This window comes from Lathamus discolor, chromosome 6 (genome assembly GCF_037157495.1).
Source record: "Lathamus discolor isolate bLatDis1 chromosome 6, bLatDis1.hap1, whole genome shotgun sequence".
Classification (NCBI taxonomy): Eukaryota; Metazoa; Chordata; class Aves; order Psittaciformes; family Psittacidae; genus Lathamus; species Lathamus discolor.
This window is the reverse complement of record NC_088889.1, coordinates 75,066,263-75,088,726: the sequence shown is the minus strand read 5'-3', so window position 1 is coordinate 75,088,726 and position 22,464 is coordinate 75,066,263. Positions and strand designations below refer to the sequence as shown.

The following is a 22,464-nucleotide window of genomic DNA, read 5'->3' as shown; positions in this document are numbered from 1 at the left end:
TATTGCTAGGTCAAAACAACTGGCATATAGGTTCATAATGAACATACTCTAGAAAAGGTGGGGGTTGAATGACCTTATTTTATTAACTGTGGGCTATATGACAACTGTTCCATCATTTACCTATCCAATGCCCTTTCCCTTTTCCCTCCAAAAGGATGCCTCCCCAGCTGCCTACATCCAGGTGTAGTCTATGGCGTTATCTCTCCTACTTGCTATCTATGTGTAAGCTCATTTTTGCTTTCTTGCACTAGTACAAAAAGATAGCACCATGCAAACGTTTGATAATCGCCTTCCATTCAAAGGACACAGTAGTACCAACCTATTCTGTTTCCTTCCAGAACAGGTTATCCTGAGGTGACTAGCCAGCTGCTAGACAGCAAGTACACATTGATGTTCAGCCAAGGAGAAGGCCAGACAAAGTGTTTTCCAAGATATGTAACACAAGTGTTTAAATCCAGCTGATACCTAAGCACCAGCAGCCACTTGCTCACCCACCAACTTCCCTCCTTCCTGAGCAGGATGCGAAGGATAATCAGATAGGATGTAAACCCAATGGGTTGAGATAAGAACAGTTTAGTAACTAAAGTGACTACTACTACTACTACTACTAATAACGAAAAGGGACATAACAAGGGGAGAAAATATAAAACCCAAAGGGGAAAAGATAAAAACCAACAACAAACCCAAGTGATACACAATACGATTGCTCACCACCCACAGACTAATACTCAGCCTGACCCGAGCAGCCATCGGTCCGTTCTGGGTAACTTTCCACAGTTTGTATCCCATCATGATGCTCTATGGTACTGAATATCCCTTTCGCTAGTTTGGGTCAGGTATCCTTTCTCTGATTCCTCCTGGTCTCATGTGCTCCTCCTCACTGGCAGAGCAGGAGAGACTGAAAAGTCATTGATTATGGTAAGCCCTTCTCAGCAACAACTAAGTCATTGGTGTGTTACCAGCATTATTTTCAGGCTAAAGCCAAAACACAGCACTGCACTAGCTACTAGAAAGAAAATTAACTCTCCCAGCTGAAACCAGGACAGCAAGTCTGAAAAGGGAAAATACGAGTAAGGTTAAGCACAAACCAGATACCAGACAGAGAAAAGCACCAGACAATATCCAGTTCCACTGGCACCCCTTCTTCATTTATCTTTAATTGAAAGTCCTTGTAGAGCTCTAACCTACAGGGAAAAGGAAGATAACAAATGGGAGACAAAGTGAACTCAAGAGTCACAGCTGCCAAAGGGTCACCTTGGGCTATGCCTTAGACAGAGCTATGGGGAGGAACTGTAGGCTCAGCCCATGAACAGCTTTTCCTGTGTACTTGTCATCAGAATGTGGAACATCTGGAGAGACCAAGTACTGGGAATCCTTCGCAATGTCTCTCAATACATGGTAAAGCTAGTTGATAGTGGCATTAATCTCAAAATATTGTGTACTCCACTACAGCCTCAGCTAACCCACCTTTAATGGGAAAACGACCACTGTTTATCCCTTGTTTATAGCTACTAGAACATAATAATGTCAGCTGCTCAAAGGATTACCATTGGTTACAATGTCAAAATTAACACCATTTACTTTACTAAACAAAAGATACACAACCACAAAGAAGTAATTTTTTTCTCTGTTCTCTAGTGCATTGGCAAAACTTTGTACTTTAGATTTGCTAAAACAGCATCCTCCAGTGCATTGCAAAGTACTCCATAAATGCTAAACACTATTATTATCAATGTAAATCAAAAAGTGCAATTCTGAATGAGTAACAGAAGCCAAATTTCTCAGTAGATAATGTTATCACCAGCTAAGATCTTAACGGTTATATTAAACCACATTGGAAGAGATGCTTTTCTGGTGTGAAATCTTTTGGTCAAGGAAAATCGTTGTATTTAAGTAAGTGCCTCTCATATAGCCGACGCTTTGTGAGCAATATATAATGCAAGGTGAAGGACAGAGAGTCATTCCAACAATCACTAGAAGTTAAAGAGCCCTACATTTTTAAACCAAATTGTACTTTAATCTAATAAACACAGGAGAGACACTTGCCTCTTTAAACACCCATGCAGGTACAAAAAATTCCTTAAAAAAAACCTGACCTGCCTCCCATTTCTATCACATGTATTTAGAGGAAACTGTTCTATTAACCCCAAATATTTTAACAAAGGCAGATAAAGCACATGAGAGAAATCATACATACAAACATTCAGCCTCAAGGACTTCTACCTCACTTCTTCAAGAGGAAAAATGAAGGAGACTATAGAATTCACGCCTTCCATTTCCACATGAGAGAACTGATGGCAGATCTGATTCAGAGGGAAAATGTTCTAGTTAGCACTGTGACAGGATGTCCCTGAGCTATACTGCTTTGGGGAACAAATTCAGATCTCTTGATTGTTACTGTACTAGACCATATAGGGACACTTGATTATATCACTGACTCTGCTGGGTCAATTCATACCCTAGCTCCCCAGATTTAAAAAAGAATCAATAACATTCATTTTCTTTCATACTGAATATGTAATTTATAAACTCTCTGTTCTTATATGTATGATTTTGCATTAGTGGTAAGGATGAATCTTTTGTATGTGTGTGTTTATGTATCTTTCTCTACATTTCTCTCCCCACCTTCTCCCCCCTGTATACATATATGCAGTCACACAAATTGTTTTAGTTTTCTGGTTTCATTGTTGTTTCAGATAGTATGTGATATGGATATAGAAGATATGTGTATATGTGCATATGTGAGGGAATCTTCTTGTCAGTTGAATATTACGCTGACAATGGATCAGTATTGGATTTGGATTCGATTTAGTACGTGTATGTTACCTAATCTGTACCTTTCCCTTCTTTTCGAGCTTATACTTTGCCTAAAATAAGAACCATTAATGTACACCAGGCAATGTTTTTATGTATCCACACTAAGGAGGCATCTAAATGTCATGGAAGCAAAAGGAAAGGCTCACAGAATTCACAGCATCCCTGACCTTTCCCTCACATCTGCTCTCCTCTTCCTACGCATGCATGTACACAGAGTGAAAGGATTTACAAAGCAGGAAAACAAACGAAGTCATATGAGTTGCTCATACTGGGTCACATCTCTGCTTTGACAAGGTGCAGTTTAACCTCAGACTGAACCTGGTTTTCACAGACCATAGGGAACAGTTATGTAACAACAAGCAGCTGAAACACAAAGAGAGAAAGATTTTACAAATCAAAGGTAAATTATTAACTCTTCTTTATAAAATTTACTTTTCACGCTAGCTTATCTTGAGGTAAACACTATAAAATTACAACCTTAGTATTACCACTTCTGCATTAGTTCTCTTCTTGAGCAGATAATTTATTTGATATTTTATTGATGATCCTCTAAATAATTTAAAAAGAATGAGTCTTGAGGAAAAGCTTCAGCCTTAAGAATATCCCTCTGTAGTATGGCTTTATACTGCTTTAGAACTGGATCTGTATGTGGTCAGCCCTTGCACAGCCAGAGAATTGTCAGGTTTGACACTTCTTTGTGGGACACTGTTGCTTTTTCTGAGTGTCGCAATTAAGGATTTTTCAAACCCACCCTAATGACAGCTACTGTCAAATACACTGTGTAGGTTTTTCACCTCTCTGAGTGAAAAACTTCTGTATGGCAATTGTAGGATGCTATACAGTGAAGATAACATAAAACCCCAAAAATGTTAGATGTGCTCCCTCTGCCTCTTTCACCCTTCTCTTCCCTTATTCAAATGCTTAAAATTCACTCCCATTCCAGCTCAGTTACATCTAAATCAAACATTCATTCCTGTTTAGCAATACATGCAATAAGATGATAATTCATAATGCAAAATCCAATCCCAACTTAATGTGGTGGTAATAGAGAGCTGTTTTTATCCTCTTCATTATATACTCATGCTATATGCCTTTACACTGTTACATGTAATGCAGTTTTGCAGTTATAGATGAATCAAAATTCAATACAGAAGGATAATCAGAAAGGAGAAAAACCGTTGTGCTGAAGACTGACCTTGGTTATTCATGAGGTTTTTATAAAACTTCTCCCTGTAGGAGAAATCCAATGGCAGGAGGGATCTGCGATGTGAAATTCAGAGCCACTAAAGAGCATGGAAAAGTTGAATAATCGTTCTTCCCTGTAATAGTGTTGGACGTTACGCAGCTTGCAGACTTTTTTCCCTATAATTTGTCTCTCTTACTCATCTTATTCTATTTCAGTAAATCAAGAGATGAGTCACAGAAAATCAGAATCCAGGCACAACAGAGATACCATATAACGACTCATTTGTTTTAAACTGGGAATGTTGGCAAACTTAGGTGTATACATGCTGACTGCTCTCCTTAGTGCTCAGCTCACATTGTGACTGCTGGATAATCTCTTTTTACCTTAATCAATTGCACTGTGACATTAGATTTTTAAATAGGCTGGTTTTCTTACGGCAATAACGCTGTACAGCTGACTTTAGAACAACTGTTAAAGCTAAAATTTTAATTAAAGATATATGCATCTTGCCCTATTTACTTCTGTTCCTTAAGAACTACTTATTACTTAAAGAATGTTTTCAGACAGATTCAATTAAAAATACAATTTCTGTCTATGCCAGGCATGTTCAAAAAAAGTAACAATAGCATTTCAATTCTGAATCCAGTATTTGAGTTTCTGGATCAGATTTAAGCCTGGGAGAAGCATTAAATAAAAAGTAAAAGCTCAGCTCTCTCACCTGGCTGATTGAGAGGCATAGTGTAAAATACTATATGGTAAAAGGTAAGGTTACTCTTGCTTCTGCTATCCAGCATGATATATATTAGTAAGATATGATATTAGTGTTTATATGACCTTCACAGCATACAGCAGGTGAAAATTCCCTCACATTACACTGGCCTCAAACCTAGCTGATGAATTCACACAAATGCTAATGCTAGCCTCTTTCATTGTATGATGTGACATACGAAAGAGATCTTTGTGAAAGATAGCAGATGGAGTAATCTTTTGTCTTAAAGTGAATGTTTCATGTTCTGTCTCTCAATTCTCTCATATTTTATGTCAAATAAATTTTCAAAGTACAATCCTGAGCCTCTTATAGCCCAAGGGCTTCAGATTAAAGACTAAAGGACTAGAATTCTTGAAAGTTGCAAGTATTTGCTAGAAGTGGTCAGAAGTTCAATCTGTCTGGATCTTGTAATGTATGAATTAATTCTGGTTTGTCCTATACTTTTCTATTCTATTCTGTTAAGCAAGTACTTACATTGGCTCTATCAATGCACTATCTAGGTACATTTCTGAACTGACTTCTATTCTGTTCCATCAAAAGAAATTATCTGTGCTGTAGCATTTTCTTTGGAGAGGGATTTGTTTTATCTTAGAAAGAGGTGCTTGTGCTTTGAGGTTTCACACTTAGATCAGAAACCATGACGATTCCACAGTCTTGGACTGGACTTGAAGAATTACAAGTCTCTATTCTCCCCAGAATGACAGGAGGGAGCACTTAGGATCATAATCTTTGCTTTTGAGCTCGTGCCCCAAGCACCCATCTGACCTCCAACTTCTAAAACTAACATCAGCATTGCAGGTAACTGTTCTCATCCCCCTCATCTTACTTTATAAGAGCAGGAATAAATCCCTTATATCTGTCATCAAAACACCCTATGGTGTTTTTTGTCCACCCTATGGTGGACACAAATATAGCCAACTTCATCCATTATCAAATATCTTCATTTGGGTAGTGACTCCTTTCTTTTGAAAGTGTTATAAAATCAACTTGAGCCCGAATGCAAGCTGAAGGTTTCACAAGTCCTAGAGCCACAGCAAGAGAGCTACCTCCACCCTACTGATCATATTATTACATATATTAACACCTCCAACACCACTGCCTTCTCTCTTGGTGTTGCCTGCCCATTATACAGACTGCAAGTGGGATGGTTGAGTCAAAGGAACAGAGTACCACTGCATAAAGTCATTTGATACAGTAAGTTACAGTCAATATATCAACAAATAAATAAGTGCCTAAGTGTTTAGCAGCATATCATGCTTTAGCACAAACAGGCCATCAGCAGAGGGTGAGTTTCTAATTAAGAGAGAATTGCTATGGTAACCAAAGGTGGTCACACATAATTGGGTGTGAAATGCCATGAGGCTTCATGACAGAGGTGTCTGCATATATTATCCAGCACATTTTCTGTTTCTGAAATAGAATTACATTGTCAGGTCAGACAGTGTTTTCCATATTTTTTATGCCTCCTTTTTGAGCAACCAAAAATGCATCTCTGTGGGCTTCAGTGACAATTTCAGCACTATCAGTACCCTTCTTGCACCCAAGGCAGTGGAAGTCTAGATGAGACTCCCTCGTAAGCCAACAAGCAACAAGAGAAAACAACATTTACACTGTAGTTACATGAAACTCAGAAAGGGTTCTCTGTTCTTTAAATGATATTAGAACAGTCTATGTGCGAAGACAAGCTTGAAGTGAGGATTATCAGCCCTAAGTGACTCTCAATTATGGGCCAAGAACAAAGGGAGGTGTTTGACTATGTGTTTCCTCATGCAACTGCATAGGACTGAAAGGCAAGATTAAGTCCCTGTGGCGGTGAAGCAGAGCAACCCGGGATGAAGGTAATACTGTTCCTCAAAGTGGGATTCTGCACACTGTCCAGCTTCTTGATATCACAGATTTAATACTATAGCATCTTAGTTAAAACAGTTATTGTTTAAAGTTGGTTATTTTGTTATCACAATTAGTGTGAGAGACGAACTGTGCAATATAGTCTGGTAGGAACAGAGGGGCTGCTTAAAACTCACAGTACCTCAGCATAGTGACACATGCAGCAGCGACCAACTGTGATTAAAAAAACTTACTTAAATTTATGAAATTTATTCACCAACTTAAGCACCTCCTACTAGAGTTTTGAGCACTATCTTAACTAATTAGATATGCATCGTCTACGTATTATCTGTGTAATGAATCCTAATGAAGATTAAAGGAAAATCTCATTACTTCAAATTGTTGTTCTGGCACAAGATTTCTAAGATTTCTGTTAAACCTCTTTCTTGAATATGTAGGTATGAATAAGAGGTCAGATCTCTGACTTATAAATCCCCATTTCTCTGTACCAGCAGCACTTTAAGGGCACAAAACTACTACAAAGCATGCAATATCCTTCTAGTCTGAAGGAATCTTGTGACATTCTCAGGACAGGATGAATTCAGAAGTAGGGGGATAAATAGATCAGCTCCTTCAGACTTCCACTACTGCAGCAACTGAGAGAAGCTTTGGGAGTTAATTCTGTTAAGAGCTTCTTCAGGATCCTAACTTGCCCTTTTTGAGCTTACCTTATATTGGTGGTGGTTCGCAAGAAGCAGGGTATTTGACAGTTTCTCTGTATCCAAAGTGTCAATTCACAAGGTCTCATCAGACTCTCTGCATATCTGAAAAGGCTGCTCATTCACTGGATGTGCAACCTGTATACACAGTAGACCACTGAGGCAGTCAGGAAAAGCCTGTGTGACAGAAAAATAGTCAAAGGGAAGCCAAGACTCTCAGTGAGAAACCAGTCACTGCCAATCTAGCTCTGTTCTGCTCTTTCTGCATGTCCAGATTTCCCATTAATTATATCTCATCAGGAGTTCTGCATAAAGCAATGTAGTCAAAGAAACTCTCAGTCACTGAGGGAGAGCAGAGTATTAAAGGGAGACAGAGAACTCTGCCCATGCTGATTGAGTACAACAGTTGACAACAGCTATTATTTGTTAATTATTGACATATCCAAAGAGTCCTATGGCTTGATAGAATCGCTAACACATACATTACCTACTTCATTGTACCTCATTATAGAACATATGGTGACAGTTTGATTAGTACAATTTAGGATTATTTTTTTATGTATTCCTACAATTCCCCACTCCTCTTCCTGTTGCTTCTTGATGCATCAGAATGTGTGCTTTTTTCGTTTTCCTTTTTTTCTAGTATCCAATTACCCTCTCTCTTCTGATACAGTAGGACTAGCCAGAGGTATCGATGTATCCTGTTCACTAATTCACACACATTTTTTCTTTCACCTTTAAAATACATCAACCAGCTGGTTTCCAAAAATGCCAATTATATCTAATATATTGTTAGAATTAAAGTATTGCTGCAAAAGTGCCTCTCATCTTATGAACTGCTTGAAGCTATACGTATCACTTCAGATGCCCAAAGAACCGTATGTTCCACCACTGTATTAAACAAAAGCCTACTGAGAATTTGAGGTGCTTCAAGATACATCTGAGTGAACAGCTAAATCATATGCTACAAAGTACTAATGTGAATCTAAAGCTCAGATCTGAAAAGAAGATCCTTCAAGCTGTTCCAACAACTTAAAAAGCACAAGATAAAGGACATACTGATTTGTCATTTATTCTTACAGTTAAGAAATAACTTGCTTGTGTACATCACAAAATACACATTTCTGACAAGAAATTTCTAAGGTATTACCTGCTTCGACTTATAGCTTGGAAGTTACTTAACTCTATTAAATGATATTTGATTTCCTACTTCTTTATAAGCTTGAGTTCCCAGTTTGGAAAGCACCTGGGGATCTCCATTGCTGGAAATTCATTTTCTTGTAACACATAAAATTTGGAATGTTAATAATCATAGTTTCCTACTAGAAATAGAGATGAAGAAACTGCCACTGAACTTGACACATGCAAATGACTTAACTCATGGATGAATTAGCACTTGAAGAAATATGGAATCAGAAGTGAAAAAGGAAAAAAAAAACACAATTAGGTATTTTAAAACCAGTATTAACCCCATAAACCCCTTTTTTTGCTATATTAGCTTAACCTATAAATATTTTTCAGAGTGAAGCTATGTAATATGAATGTGAAACCTCTCTTGCAATAGCAATAACTCCCAAAGATCTTGTATTTGACAGCTGTGGCAGATGCTTGTTCGACTCATTATAAAGAGGCTTCTATTATGCAAAGCTGATGACTTAGAACTCCGACACCAAGTAAAACAAACCCTTGATGTACCTCAACTGTTTCTGAACAACTTCTAGCACTAGCAATAAAATTAATTATAAAAATATTCTTCCTAGAAAAATGAACCAGTTAAAGTCAGAGCTGAAGCACTACATAAAGATGAATTTGCCAGACATATAAATTCTAGAAAACTGGGGGAGGGCACGTCTTTGTGATCCAACACAAATCCAAATATATCACAAACTCAACACAAGGAGGTGTAAAAAGCAAAAGTTCAAGTGCACAAAAAAAGAGTACATGAAGCTTCGTATACAATGAACAAGCATAAACTGCTGCATGCCTGGCATTTAGAATAGAACCAAGAAGCACAAAGGCTTACTGTCTTCTGTGGGACGCATAGCCAGGGCAGAGTACATTCCTTTGCTCTATGTGAAGGACATCTACTGGTGCAATTAATGAATGGCCTAAGTGACTGAAACAATTATGAGCTGCATAGGAGGAGTAGGGATATAAGATCACTTTAAAAATAAAGATGTACCTACTTAGCAGTGACAAACCCAGTGTATAGGATTAAGTGTATGCAATTGGCTGAGCAACTCTAAACCACTAGGAAATTAAAAAAAGGGCTTGAAAATGGCATGGATATCATTGAATTGGAAGTAAAAAGAAAGTTATCATCATGGTACTTAGAAACCACAGCATAAAAGCCTGCTGTTGCAGTACAGATCACTGCATCCACCCTGAGTTTTAGGAAAGCCAACTTCCAGCTCTTTAAGGAGTTTTAGGACCTCCTGGGAAACTGCCCTTAGAGACAGTAAACCCTGTGCAGGTCTTTTCCCAAAAAGAGAAAATCTTTAAACTCTGTAGGCCCATGCAGAAATGCCGAGCTATTACAATTCCCCAGATGCAACCTGAATCTTTGTCTGGATTCATAGAAAAAACAGTAGTTTTAAATGACCTTGCTGTTCTTGGGATTTTGAAAGTAGTAATTAAGCAGCAGCATCTAAACATCTGGACAAGGCAGTGGGACAATATTCAGACAGCCACTGAATAGTGGTTCAGCCACATGTACATACAGGTCATTGCATAAACCCTTTTCTTTCCAGCTTTCTCTGGCCCAGGCTTTTGAATCTAGTTGCTTTTCCCCTAATGATCAGATTTTACTCTTCCCACAACTCTTCAAAGACGCAGACACATGCTGGTAGACTAGAAAACAAAGCTCAAGTGGCCAAGAAACACCTATTCAGAACCGATACTTGTTTTGCAGTACTGAAATGATGCACATCTGGTACAGTGAGACCTTTGGCTTCCTACAGCTTGAAGGCAAGTCCCCGGCAATAACCAGAGGCTATTTGTGGTCTAATACCTAAAGCAGACAGAAATGAAAAAACAAACAAACAAACAAAAAAAAAAACCCTATGGCCTGAAATTATTAAAACTTTCAAGCACAATTTTGCTGAGTATTTTGAATAATTGGGATATTAAAAGCTTATTCTCTGTAACTACTAGTGGCTAGCAGCAGTATTAGAATTGCTTAAAAAATCTCATCCGCATTTGCTTAGACACAACAAACCCCTATGGATTGCCAACATAAATTAGAGGAATAGTTATGCCAGCTAAATCCTATTAAGCCACCTAACCTCCCACAGCTTAGAAAAAATGTGGGTACCTAAACATCACTATGAATTTGACAGCAAGTATCTTTCTGTACAAATGTTTTTAACATGAGCAGTTCAACTAACTAGAACTCTGCATAATGGTACTGGCTTGAAAATTTGTACTTCACTTAATCAGCAGCCTATACTGTGAGTATGAGGAATCTACTAACACTGGTGTGTTGTTATATTACAGCTTTGTCTGCCTGGTGGAAATTGATTAAATGTATCCCACGCCTCCAATTGAAAATTTTCCTTTACAATGAAGCATCCAAATCTAGCAGCTTGTTTTCACATGGTATGGAAGCATACAGTGATGAACTGGATATGGAAGTGTCAGACTTAACATCCAAATGTATCTTATCTCAATAAAAGGAAATTGAATATACGTATGTCAGAAATGAACGCAAGAAAGCCAAAGAGCACAAAATAATAAAAGCATGTTAGATCAATCCTTGCAAAAAAACAAAACAAAACAAATCCCAACCCAACCCAAACAAAAAAAAAAACCCAACAACATCCAAGGGTTTTTTTAGCGTCTTGTCCTAAAAGATCCTGGCTTGCAGCATGGAATATGTCTCACTGTACATGGGCAGAAACAACAGAGGACAGGCACCCCCTGCTCTGCTGCAGCAATGAAAAGAAAGTTACCCTCATAAGTTTTTCCTGTTGATGACATTGGCCATAAAAGTCACCACTCTCCAAGAGGTTATCAGCTTGCATGCACACTGCAGACCTTCAGACAGGCTTCAGAATAGCTGCGGAATTCTTGCTTCCTAAAAAAAGACAATAAAATTAGAGCCAGAGTGGAACTTCCAGAACAAATCAGCATCACAGACATGGAAAAGGTGCAGATTTCAGTATTTAAATACCAGTTATACTGAAATTACATGTATGCCATTTAATTCCTGGCAGATCTCATGTAGCTTCAGTGCAGTTTTTTTGCAGTAAGCAACATGCAAGACAAGTACTCACATGGCATTGTTCTCTTATTGTTTGTGTAAGTGGTTTATCTAGTAAGTGGTTTATCTAATAAACTGAAATGTTCACCATTTCTTTCAGTAAATACTATTTCTTCTATGATGAAATATTAACACTTTAACAAATCAAAGTCTCATACCTACATACGTCATTCTAGAAACACGGAAACAAAGGAACATAAATCACAGAAGCAATTACAAACCCGCTAAATAGAACAAATAAGGTGTAAGATGCTCAAATTCAAACAAGAAAGATGTTATTGTTTATTTTCGTCTTGGTAAAGTAGCATATTTCAACCAGGTTACAACAAAATTACCACAGGATATTAAAAAAAATACAAGAAAGTATTTAGAAAATTATATATATACACATTTGCTTAAAAATTCTATAATGTAAACATTAGCATAACAAGTTAAAATAATATTACAGTTTATTAATACTTGTGTGAATACTGTACATATATATGCTTCAGAATTAATACTATCTTCCCTAGAGTTTAACAGCAACAACAACAAAAATCTTTCCCCAACTCAAAAGGGAAATCCGGGTTCTTCAATTGTCACTAGGTTTGGTCCCACATACAAGACAGTTATTTATCTCAGTGTTAAGTAAGGAAGAATGTGCAGCCTTTCAGAGTTAAGAATTTCAACCACATTTACATTTCTGTAACTTTATCTTCTTATATGTTTATCACACCACTCAAAAAAACAACTACCACAGTTCAACTTCTGTCACGGCATGGACATAATTCTTGAACTCTTGTTAAAGAAACTGATTCCCCCTACATGAAAGTGCAATACATTTGTTCCAAAGCAATAAAAAAAGTTATTTAAGTCCAGGAATTTGCAGACATTTGTAAATCTGGAAAATTCATTCCTCTCTAAACATTTCAGTACTTTTTGCTAATATGAATTCATGCCATCATTAACCAAAACCTAAGCCATTATTATTAATTAGAAGTATGCTCCGATTATTTTTAAAAAGAAACTGTATGAACAATCTAAGTTATCGATAACTGGATCATTAACACAGTAGACGCAGAATAAGAACTAAATGAAATGTACAGCGTTAGACCACTGTGTAGAACAAGTGTTTCATCTTCCAGTCAGTATGTGAAATGCAAAGCAGCTTAACTGGTATTTTCAAACATATTCAATATTTCATAGATATAATTTCATATATTAGAGCGATTCTTTCAATACCTCATGCTAAGAAACTACTGAAATGACTAAATAATAATCAAATTGGTATTGCATGTGATGTAGGGTGCTGACTGAAATATCTTAATCTACAGAAACTGACAGAGAGAAATTATTTACTTTCCAGAGCTGTTTAACCTTTTCCAGAAGTGAGTCAAGCTCCAATACAGAAGTAGTATTATTGTTTCCACAGAGAAAATGGAGTTCTCGTGTTAAACATGTTTATTTTCATACATACTAGAGTTCCAGCTAGAAAAGCACAGTGTTGTAGATTTGCAAGGGTGTATAGGAGCACAATCTGGTGAAATTTTATTTCTTTTAAACAACTGTTCCACAGGCTTCTCATAGTAACTTCAAGCAGGTACCTGTATTCTATCCACAGGTAGAGATTCTGTCCTCGGAATTAAAAAATATTAAATAAAAACATGCTTTCGAGTGGGGGATTTGAGCCTTTGAAATGGCATGAAACTTGCAGCAGAACTGAGATCCCTGTGTGCTTTGAAGGAAAAAGAATGACATCCTCATCCAAAAGTACTAATAAGTGATTCTGTTAACAAAATACCACATTTTTTACATCATTTTTATGTGTGACAGACAGTATCATTAGTTCATTTGGGGCTCACCAAGTCTTAATTTATTATTAGCTTGCCGCTCTGAGTCAGTCATCCCCATTTGTTAGTAGGTTCTTATTAATTTGACAGCTACCAGATACTGTTCTATACAATAAAACATTACCTTAGCAGTAGGTCATGCTTTTGAGCCAGTAATCTTTAATACCACTATGCTCTTTCTCTAAATACTTGTATTAATTCAATCATGATGGTTTATACTTGCAGGAGGTTCTGTAAGACAGTATAATTTGATTACAACTATCACATCAACAATATATTACATAAAAAAGTCTGGCTTTGAAGTTATTAATCTTCCTAAGAGTATGTGACTTAATGGCTGTATCAGTTTAAGTCTTTATATCTGTGTCAATATCCTGCCTCACAAAAACCTTGGAAATTTACTGTTGTTATTGAGAAACTTGATTTAATACAGGAGCCAAGTTGATACAATCCATTCTCTACAATGAATGACAGAATCTCTAAATAAATGAGATTCTGAAACTCCATAGCCAATACATAATGAATACTGATAAACAATCACATCTGCAAGAGATGCGAGTCTTGCCTGCCTTGTGTTTCTAGGAAACTGTTCATTTTGTATGCAATTGAAGAATGGTATTAAAATAAAAGTAGTGGCACTTAGTTTTACAATTTATTTTGAATAGTCACTAAGGTTCCAGATGAGCAGCCCCAGAGACCTCATATGCCTAAAGATGAAAACAGGAATGAGGAATGAAATGGAAATGATATTACTAATTCCTTTTTGCCGCTATAGCTCAAGGCTTGCAGGAACAATGCCAGGGACTCTCCTGTCCACAGCCCTCTGGTCTGTGATGACCACAGGCTGGTCAAAGGTGCCAACAAGAACTGGTTGAACCCACCAACTCATGATGCACCAGCCTCTGACCACAGACAAGTGTTTAAGAGTTGTCAGTCAGTACCAAAGGAAATCAGATTTATACAAAAATTGTAACTACAGGCATGGAATTAGATAACTGGTAAAAGAATTTAATGGATGGAATCTCTGTTTTGCTTACCAGTATTCTGTAAGAATAATGTAACTAATTTGGTTCTTAAAGTCAGCAGGGCCACCTTCTTCAACAGTCTTGTCTGATTCTGGTAAACAAACAGCAGTGGGATTTGTGACAGGTAAGTACAGTTGCTCTCAAAGACAGGGCTTTGAGATGCTAAAAGATGCTAAAATTTTGGGCATTCGTATCAATGGGTATCTCCTTACGGTCATGCAAGTACCTCACTGAGCTTCAAAATATCAAGTGGAAAAGCTATCTTCTGAAGACTTTCATTTAATTATTTTCTGAGACTTAGAGAAACCATAGATGAGCTTGTAAAAGGCTTAGTGATACACCCATGATGGTATCTTGTAACATAAAGTGAAGGCTGTTTGTAGACTGCAGTCTTAGGAGCTGATACACAATTCCACTAAAGTTAACGAAGAAAGATTTGTACACAGTAAACAAGTTTTGTATTTTTTATGTAATCTACATACATACATTAAAAACTACCAGAAGCAAGATAATCAGGAAAGAAATAATTTTAAGAGCCAAATGTAGACACACAAAAAAAATCCTTCTGAACAACTAAAAAACCAATTTAAATTTTGTGTGTGCTAAATGATTCCCTACCATTGTAGCTTTCTGAATAAGGAGTACTTGAATTTGTGACTTATTTCCTGCATATTAATACAGTTTCATCTGGCAGATACACCACAAAGGTTTCCATACACTTTTCTTTCAGATTTACTTGCAATTCAGTGTTAATAGACGTGTGTCAGATTTTTACTAACCAAGTGTCTACTTTCTGAAAAATCAATTTAGAATCGTTTCAAAATGGGACCGCCATTAGAGCTACTTTTCTTTCCAACAAAACCAAAATAAACTATCAGCAGTGTATCCAACTGAAGAGTCTGGAGGAGCATTAACTGCCCAGCTACTCCCTCTCCTTTCTTCTGAAATAAATGTCCTGCTGTAGTTTACACAGAACACCAACAGTAACTCATCTTCTAATGAAAACAAACCAGCTGGCTCCCAGGCTGGCCTGTTGGGTTTCCTATTTATCTACCTCTTTATTTTGTAAATGTGATGTCTTACTAACTGAAAAATATAATTACATTTCTATGACAGGATTCTTAGTGGTATTCCACCTACTGAAATTTCTGACCTGAAGAGTGAATTCCACTCCTCCCTGCTACAGTCTGCTATTCAGTGCAATCTATAAGCTACATATGCAGTCATAGGAATCCAGCACTTAGGGTTCATACTCCAGCACCACTGACGCCACTCACTGTGTGTAATGAACCCCTCCTCACTCAAGAAGTGCCACTGAAAAAGACTGGGCCACTTGATGAAGTAACACCTAATTGTTACAGGTTTGTAGAACAGAAGTTCCAGTTTGCTAGAACTTTAGTAAAGCACTGAGGCAAACAATCTGTTAGTAATCATCAGCTTTTTTTTTTCCTCCAGAGTAATCTTAGATTTCAGTATCTACTGACATGAGAATTTAGTGTAATGAATGGATAATAAAATGACGAGACACCAATTTAAGTAACATTATCCAAAAAAAACTTCTAAGAAAGATATTCTTATGCAAGGGAAAACCAGAATACAATTAATAGAAAATGTGAACGTACACTGCTTAAACTTAATGAAGAGAAGAAGATAGCTAACATATAATTAACTGCCTACGGCAGTGCAGCTAATGGATACTGAACTGGATTCCAGTTAATCCATGTCAGGACTTCCATCACTTGTAACAATTCTTGTTAATTTCTTTTTCACTTACTCACAGTAGTACCATTACAAATTACTTTTCAATAAGAGGTGATGGGTAATAGGCACTTTCATTACAGGCAATTTTTAAGTATCACCATGAGAAGGGTTTTACAAAATCAGAGTAAGAATTCCACACTGCTGCGTAAATGATGGGAGTGTTCAGTAACATCTGCAACAAATTAATAACAACATAGACCCCAAGTCTTTAAAACACTGTTTTATACCATGCTAATTTTGTGTATCCTTGTGGTGGTTTTCAGAAATCAGTAATATTGCACCCAGCCTTACAGCAAGACTGAAATTTCACTAGAAAATTATTACATTCTGTGATTTTAAAGATTACTTCCCACAAATGAAAGCTATTGAGGTTATCTAACTACAAATGTACAAAAGCTATTTTCCCACCTGTAATGTTTTTCCTTCGTCATCTACTTTGTCAAGTTTTCTAAAAACCTTTCTGTGTGTCAGAGATTTACAATAAAAAAAAAAAACCACCAGTCTTTCTATTTACAAAAGATAATAAATTAGTGAGGTTCTTTTATGCACATCCTTCTGACATATTAAGTAGCGATAATCATAACTGTTCTAACGAAAAAAAATTGTCTTGACATGATACTCATGTCTCTCTGGAACAGAAAAACGTACATGTAGAAAGGGAGACAACACAATAAAAGCAAGGAATTCATAGGAACAGAAGAACTTCAGAAGAACAAAGGGGAATATGTGTAATGCGGTTTTACAAAACAAAGAAAATGCCTCTCAGTTTGCTGAGTTCTCATGAAGAGCCCTCGTATTCTTTTGAGAAAGCGATTTCTGCCTTCCAAAGCAGTTAATCAGGATATGACCCTTAGTAACGAATATCTCTTTTCAGGATTTAAGTTGATGCAGCTGTAGTCTCTTCAAGACCTTAAATTATAAATACAGACAAGGAAGGAATCACAGGACAACTTTAAGTACATGGTGTCAGTATTCACAGTTACAAGGAAGGGTCAAAGATCACCACTCTGTGGCTCCAGGCTTCGTGGCTCTCTTTGGTGGCTGCGAGACAGTTTGGGGAAGCGCGTAGTCATTCTCGAGCGATTGCTTTTGCTCCCTGATTCTCCAGAAGGTGGAATATCACTAGGAAGACAAGAAATAAAGACAGAAATAGCTAGTTTATGTTATATGTAAATTATTCAGTAGTTATTCCAAACATGTAAAAAGCAGATGTTGTGAGAGCCTGGCAGATGACTGCAAAGTACAGCACACATCTTCAACTACACAGAACTGCATTCTTTCTACTGGTAATTCAAGTGTGAATTACAGAATGGGCTCTTTCAAAAATGAGAACTAGTAGAACTTCCAATACTTTATGAAAGACTGCAAATTACAGGATAAAAGCATATCTCTATGAGTTACAGTTCAGAAATGGTGGGAAAAGCATTTTGAAGTGATAAAAGTACAAGCAATAAAGACAAGAGCTTGGATGATGCTCTACTTCACAATTCTCCAATTATGGATGGATGTATCATAACATGATGAGGTACATTAGTAATACATCCCTGTTGGGAATTCTTCCATCTCTTCTGACCCACAACACACTGTAGCCTGACATGAATGAGCCTTTTGGAAAAGACTCCAAGAAGTACACTAAGATCAAAAACAAGCAGTAACAGAAAATTCCGGCTTACCTAGGTGATATTCAGAGGCTACAGACTCCTCGGACAACTACAGTATAAAGGGATAGCATTGTACTTTCACCATTCTTGTAGAGGACTCCACATGGTTTTTAATTATACTGCTTACATATAGATCAATAAATAAAACTGAATTTTTATTTTGCAACTGAGCTGGGTAACACGATTACACAGCATACAGAGCCAAGCTTATTTTTATATGTAACCCCCCCTTCCCCCCCTAAAACTCTTGAAATACCTTCAGAGTGCGTTAACAAATCCACAGGGGAGGAACTGCTCATCTGCTGCTCTTGCCATGTTAAACAAATACAGATATATTTTAAAACAACCACTGAATTTACTCTGTGTAGTTCCCTTCTTTCTGCAGAGTGACCTTCTTCACGGGTCAGACAGCCCTGCTAAAGCCATAGATACACTCAGGTTCCACTTGGGCAATCCAAACATCCACACGGGAGAGACCTTAGCAAAGCAGAAGCATTTAACAAGTCCTGAGACCAAGGGGAAAATTCACCTGCAGGAAACAGCCCTTCTGCAAGGTAAGGCAGCTGTACCACTGGTAGCCACGAGCTCTAACTGCACTGCACACACTGGCTGTTAGTCACAAACAGTAATAGAAAAACAGTATAGAAAAATTGTGTCCAGTTCAGATGCTAAATTTTAACAGAAAACAAAACTGTGTGTTTTTAAGGGCAGTGGCTTACTTGTCTAAATTTCTGAGCACAACACTCTAAAATAACCTTACTTAAAAGAAAAAAAGATTTTTCTAAATTAAAATTCACCGCATTCCTATTATAGTATTTAGTCTTTCTGGGTAACTAGGAAGTCCTTCACATGAAAAACTGCATCAAATACCTGTGATATACATCCTTCTCTTCTTTAATATGCAGATGAACAAGTTAGATCTTTAATTCCTTATCTTCCTTGTCACTAAAAGGAAAAACTAAAAATGTATTTAGTGTGTGTTATTAATACTTGGTAGCGCAGGATAACTGAACTTCCAACCCTGGCCTTATGATTTTTATCTGGAAACTCAGCAAGGCTGGCTAAGTTGCTGTAGAGAATTCTGATCATGTGAATCCAATTTCAGCTGTGCTCATTAGCATGGATTTTTTTAGTAACATGAATATTATTAGTCATTATTTTTATACTATTTATAAAATTGCAGTGATGCAGTGTTGATATTCTAATAGAGCATAAGATACTGCCTTCAGAAGCTTGATTCTGTGTTAAAACGTATTTTTCAGAACACATAAACATAAAAGCATCTAAATATCAAGTATGCAATGGAATCAAATTAAATTTTCACCTCACTGGGCTTTTCTCAATCTAAAATAGGTTAATTTACCATCATGATGATACCACTGCTGATAGTACTTTAGCTTTATCAGGCAGACAGGCAGCTCCTTTACAGATGCACATTGCAGAAGAAAGCACAGTGTTATTATTACTATTGAAAGTACATTTTAATACACAAGCTCCTCCTGCTGGCATGTCCTCAACATGACACTAGTGTCACCCACTGGGAAGCCACTTTTCCCTCCTGTAGGAAAAATGCCCGAAGAAAAAAATACCAAAGGTGCAAAATGAATTCCCCTAAAATGAATAGATACGGATTCATATCAGATAAGCATGGCTGAGGTAACAAGATCATCTTAGGATAATTACATGAACACCAGTGCCTGTGAATGAAGGCCAAAAACTAGAAGTAATTCTGCTAATTTAAATGATGCTACTGCGGAATGAGATTATATCTAATAACCAGATTAGAGATAATTTGTCTTAAATGTCTTAGCTAATTTTCATAAGGGCAATCTAAATTCTGAGACAAATCATTATGTTATGTAGAGAAAGCAAACCGGAGCTGAAATTGAATTGACCAACTTCCATGGAAACAGATGATGCATGGAGAAAAAGGGCTGGAGTATTAAAAAGAAATCATACATTTATAAAAGTGTATCTCTTAAGCCCCTTCCCATCTTCCCTCCTCCAAAACCTGATAAGGAAACTTGCCACCTCACTTGTCTGTTTCAGCTCTAGGTTTTTACTCTACAATTAAAATTCTTTCAAATAATAGCCAGGAAGTTTAACTATTAAATTTGGGAAAGGAATGATCCACCCCAAAAATGCATGATAATCAAGCAGGAGGAAAAGATTAATTGCCCATCTCTTCTGCCTCCTGTTACTAAAATAAATAATTTGGTTCTGGTTTTGAGGTCAAATGATACTTACAGACTCTCTGGCACTAAACATGACTCGTTTTTAAACCTCTAGTCTGTTCAACAGGTCAGATATTCCATGAACTGTTGGGCAGAGCTAATGAAGACCTTAAAATGATTCTGTCACAATTTCTGGCAAATGCACATGAAGATGAAATTGAGACACTTTTCTGAATCTATTTTTGCTGATGTGTGTTTGGGTTTGAGGAAGAAGGAACAAGCATACCTACCTGCAGTGTTTGCAAATCCTCTCATTTGTATCATTCAGCAGCAACAGTCTCTAGGCTACTTTTTTGGGAGGTTAAGATAGGGTTCACCTACAGCTGGTAGTTTTATTTAGATTAAAATACAAATTTAAAATATGTAAATCTAAATCAGGGAGTAGCTATTCTAGATCAACTCCTCCAGGACAGCTATGGGAAATCCCTGTGTAAGCCCTCACTTTCTCTTCTACACCTCTGAGTTTCACTTGCTCAGTTTTAATGTAACATTCTTATTTCTTTTACCTTCATAGCCACTTGAAGTCTTCTCAGGGTTTAGTTTTCCTGGCTGAGCCTGGCAGGCAGCCAGATACTTGCTAGGCATTACCATGTTCAGCAGTGGAATGTTCAACTATTAAAGGCTCAAGTTCTTTTCTACATTCTCACCTTGTCCCATTCTGAATTAAAAAGCGACCTACTGATGCAATCAATTTCTTCTTCCTTCCAGATCATTGTTTAGCTTTTAAGCATTCCTGATTGATCTGTCCAGTGTTTGTCTGGATACCAATTCAGCTTCATTGATTTTGTCTTGGTGCCAAGTTCTGGCTGAGGTACATCTATAGAAAATAGCTTAAAATAACTGCTCTTTTAAATCAGCTTCATACCTTTCATTTATTGCTTTCTGTGTTATCAAAATGTAAACTGCATTTGTCTTTTTCTTATGAATTTAGCATATGAAACTGCAGTATTCTCTCAGCTGATACTGTGAACATTTAAATTAAGAAATTTATTTCCCATCTCATTGTCTTCAGGATAAAATTAGAGAGGAATTTCTCATAAGAATATAACATGTCTGCACCTGGAGATACATTTATACCAGCCAGAGATCAGAGAGCAGAAGTAACAAGCACATCCTGGGAGGGTAGCAAAGTTCAGGATAATTTTATATATATATATCTCACATGCAAATGCATCTCTGGAGGCATTCCTGATTCTAGTTATGCTTCAGTTGTATGAAACATACCTCATGAAGAAAGGCATTAGCTGGCAGATAAATTTGGTTTCACCAGTTTCTTGCATTATTAATAGCGCTGTTTGATATGATAATCTATAATTTTTGGACATGACCCCAATATTTAATGCGGTAAACTGGATTCAGGCAGGCAGCCCCCTCAAAACAATACCTATACTAAGAGATTCTTCTTAGACACATTAGAACTAATTCTGACTTGCCAATACAGCAAATCTCAGCACCTTCTTCTGCCAATTAAAATCAGCTAAAATACCTGTTTAGTGGCATCATTAACTACGACTCTGATTTCATCAGATCTCTTTACATACCCTAGTAACTCCTGCTTTGCAGTGATCTAGGTAAAATCCTTGTTTCCAGCTGCTGAAGTGTAAAACTAATTGGTGCCACAGTTCTGCCATCACTCCCAGTTTTGTAGAAATGAAATACGATTTTTAATGAGAAACAGCAATCTCCATCTATTTATTCATATGACTGAGTTGGGATGTTTAAATAGTTACCTAGTAACAGAAGAAACAGAAAGATATGGGTAAGATAATCCCTTTACAGCCTACTCTGACACTGAAAATCCTGAAGATGCTATTAAAGTTGTCAGGTTAAAAACCAAATAATTTCCTATCATGCTTATATCTGAATTGATCAAGAGATGGAAAGCATTAATTCTAATATTCTATCCAACTATTCAATTAATATACAACTCCTTCAACTTCCACATACATATCTGTACAGCACAACACAGTATTCAGTGACATATTCAATCTCTTCCTGCTGTGAAATAATTCCAAACACAGAATCATGCTTCCAGTTGTTATAATTTGAATGAACCTAACTTGAATGCTCTCATGCTACAAATCAGTTTCCATACAAGTATGAAAATTTTCTTCATAAGCATCATCTGCACTGATATTTGAGTATTTCTGTAAACCATGACACTGTAACTAATACCAATGATGAGATCTTTCTTTGCTTCCACTAACTTTACTGTGAAGTTGAATGGTTACAATACAGCAAATGTTTTGTATCCATTAGCTATACACTATACAATGAATAATACCTACAACTGATTTTGGATGAAATACAGTCTCATTCAGGAAATGCTCAGAAACCTGTAAATTACCTTTCCTGAATTTACATCTGAGAAATAC

The 22,464-nt window shown here is 36.9% G+C and overlaps 1 protein-coding gene across 9 annotated transcripts in view; it reads right to left on the bottom strand.

Moving 5' to 3' along the window:
* Positions 1 to 22,464, bottom strand: part of SNX29 (sorting nexin 29) — a 172,700-nt gene that overhangs the window by 37,996 nt on the left and 112,240 nt on the right. For 4 of the 9 annotated variants that reach the window (XR_010613610.1, XR_010613608.1, XR_010613609.1 and 1 more), the window contains exons 21-22: positions 11,269 to 11,393; positions 7,328 to 7,495 (exon numbers count right to left, since the gene is read on the bottom strand). Coding sequence is in view for 4 of the 9 variants with exons in the window: in XM_065683774.1 (XP_065539846.1) it covers positions 17,187 to 17,316 (130 nt within the window). In the remaining 5 variants the exon portion in view is untranslated. Of the gene's footprint in view, positions 1 to 7,327; positions 7,496 to 11,268; positions 11,394 to 11,824; positions 17,317 to 21,757; positions 21,820 to 22,464 lie in introns of those variants that run through there. The other 5 variants (XM_065683773.1, XM_065683775.1, XM_065683774.1 and 2 more) reach the window with 4 other exon arrangements.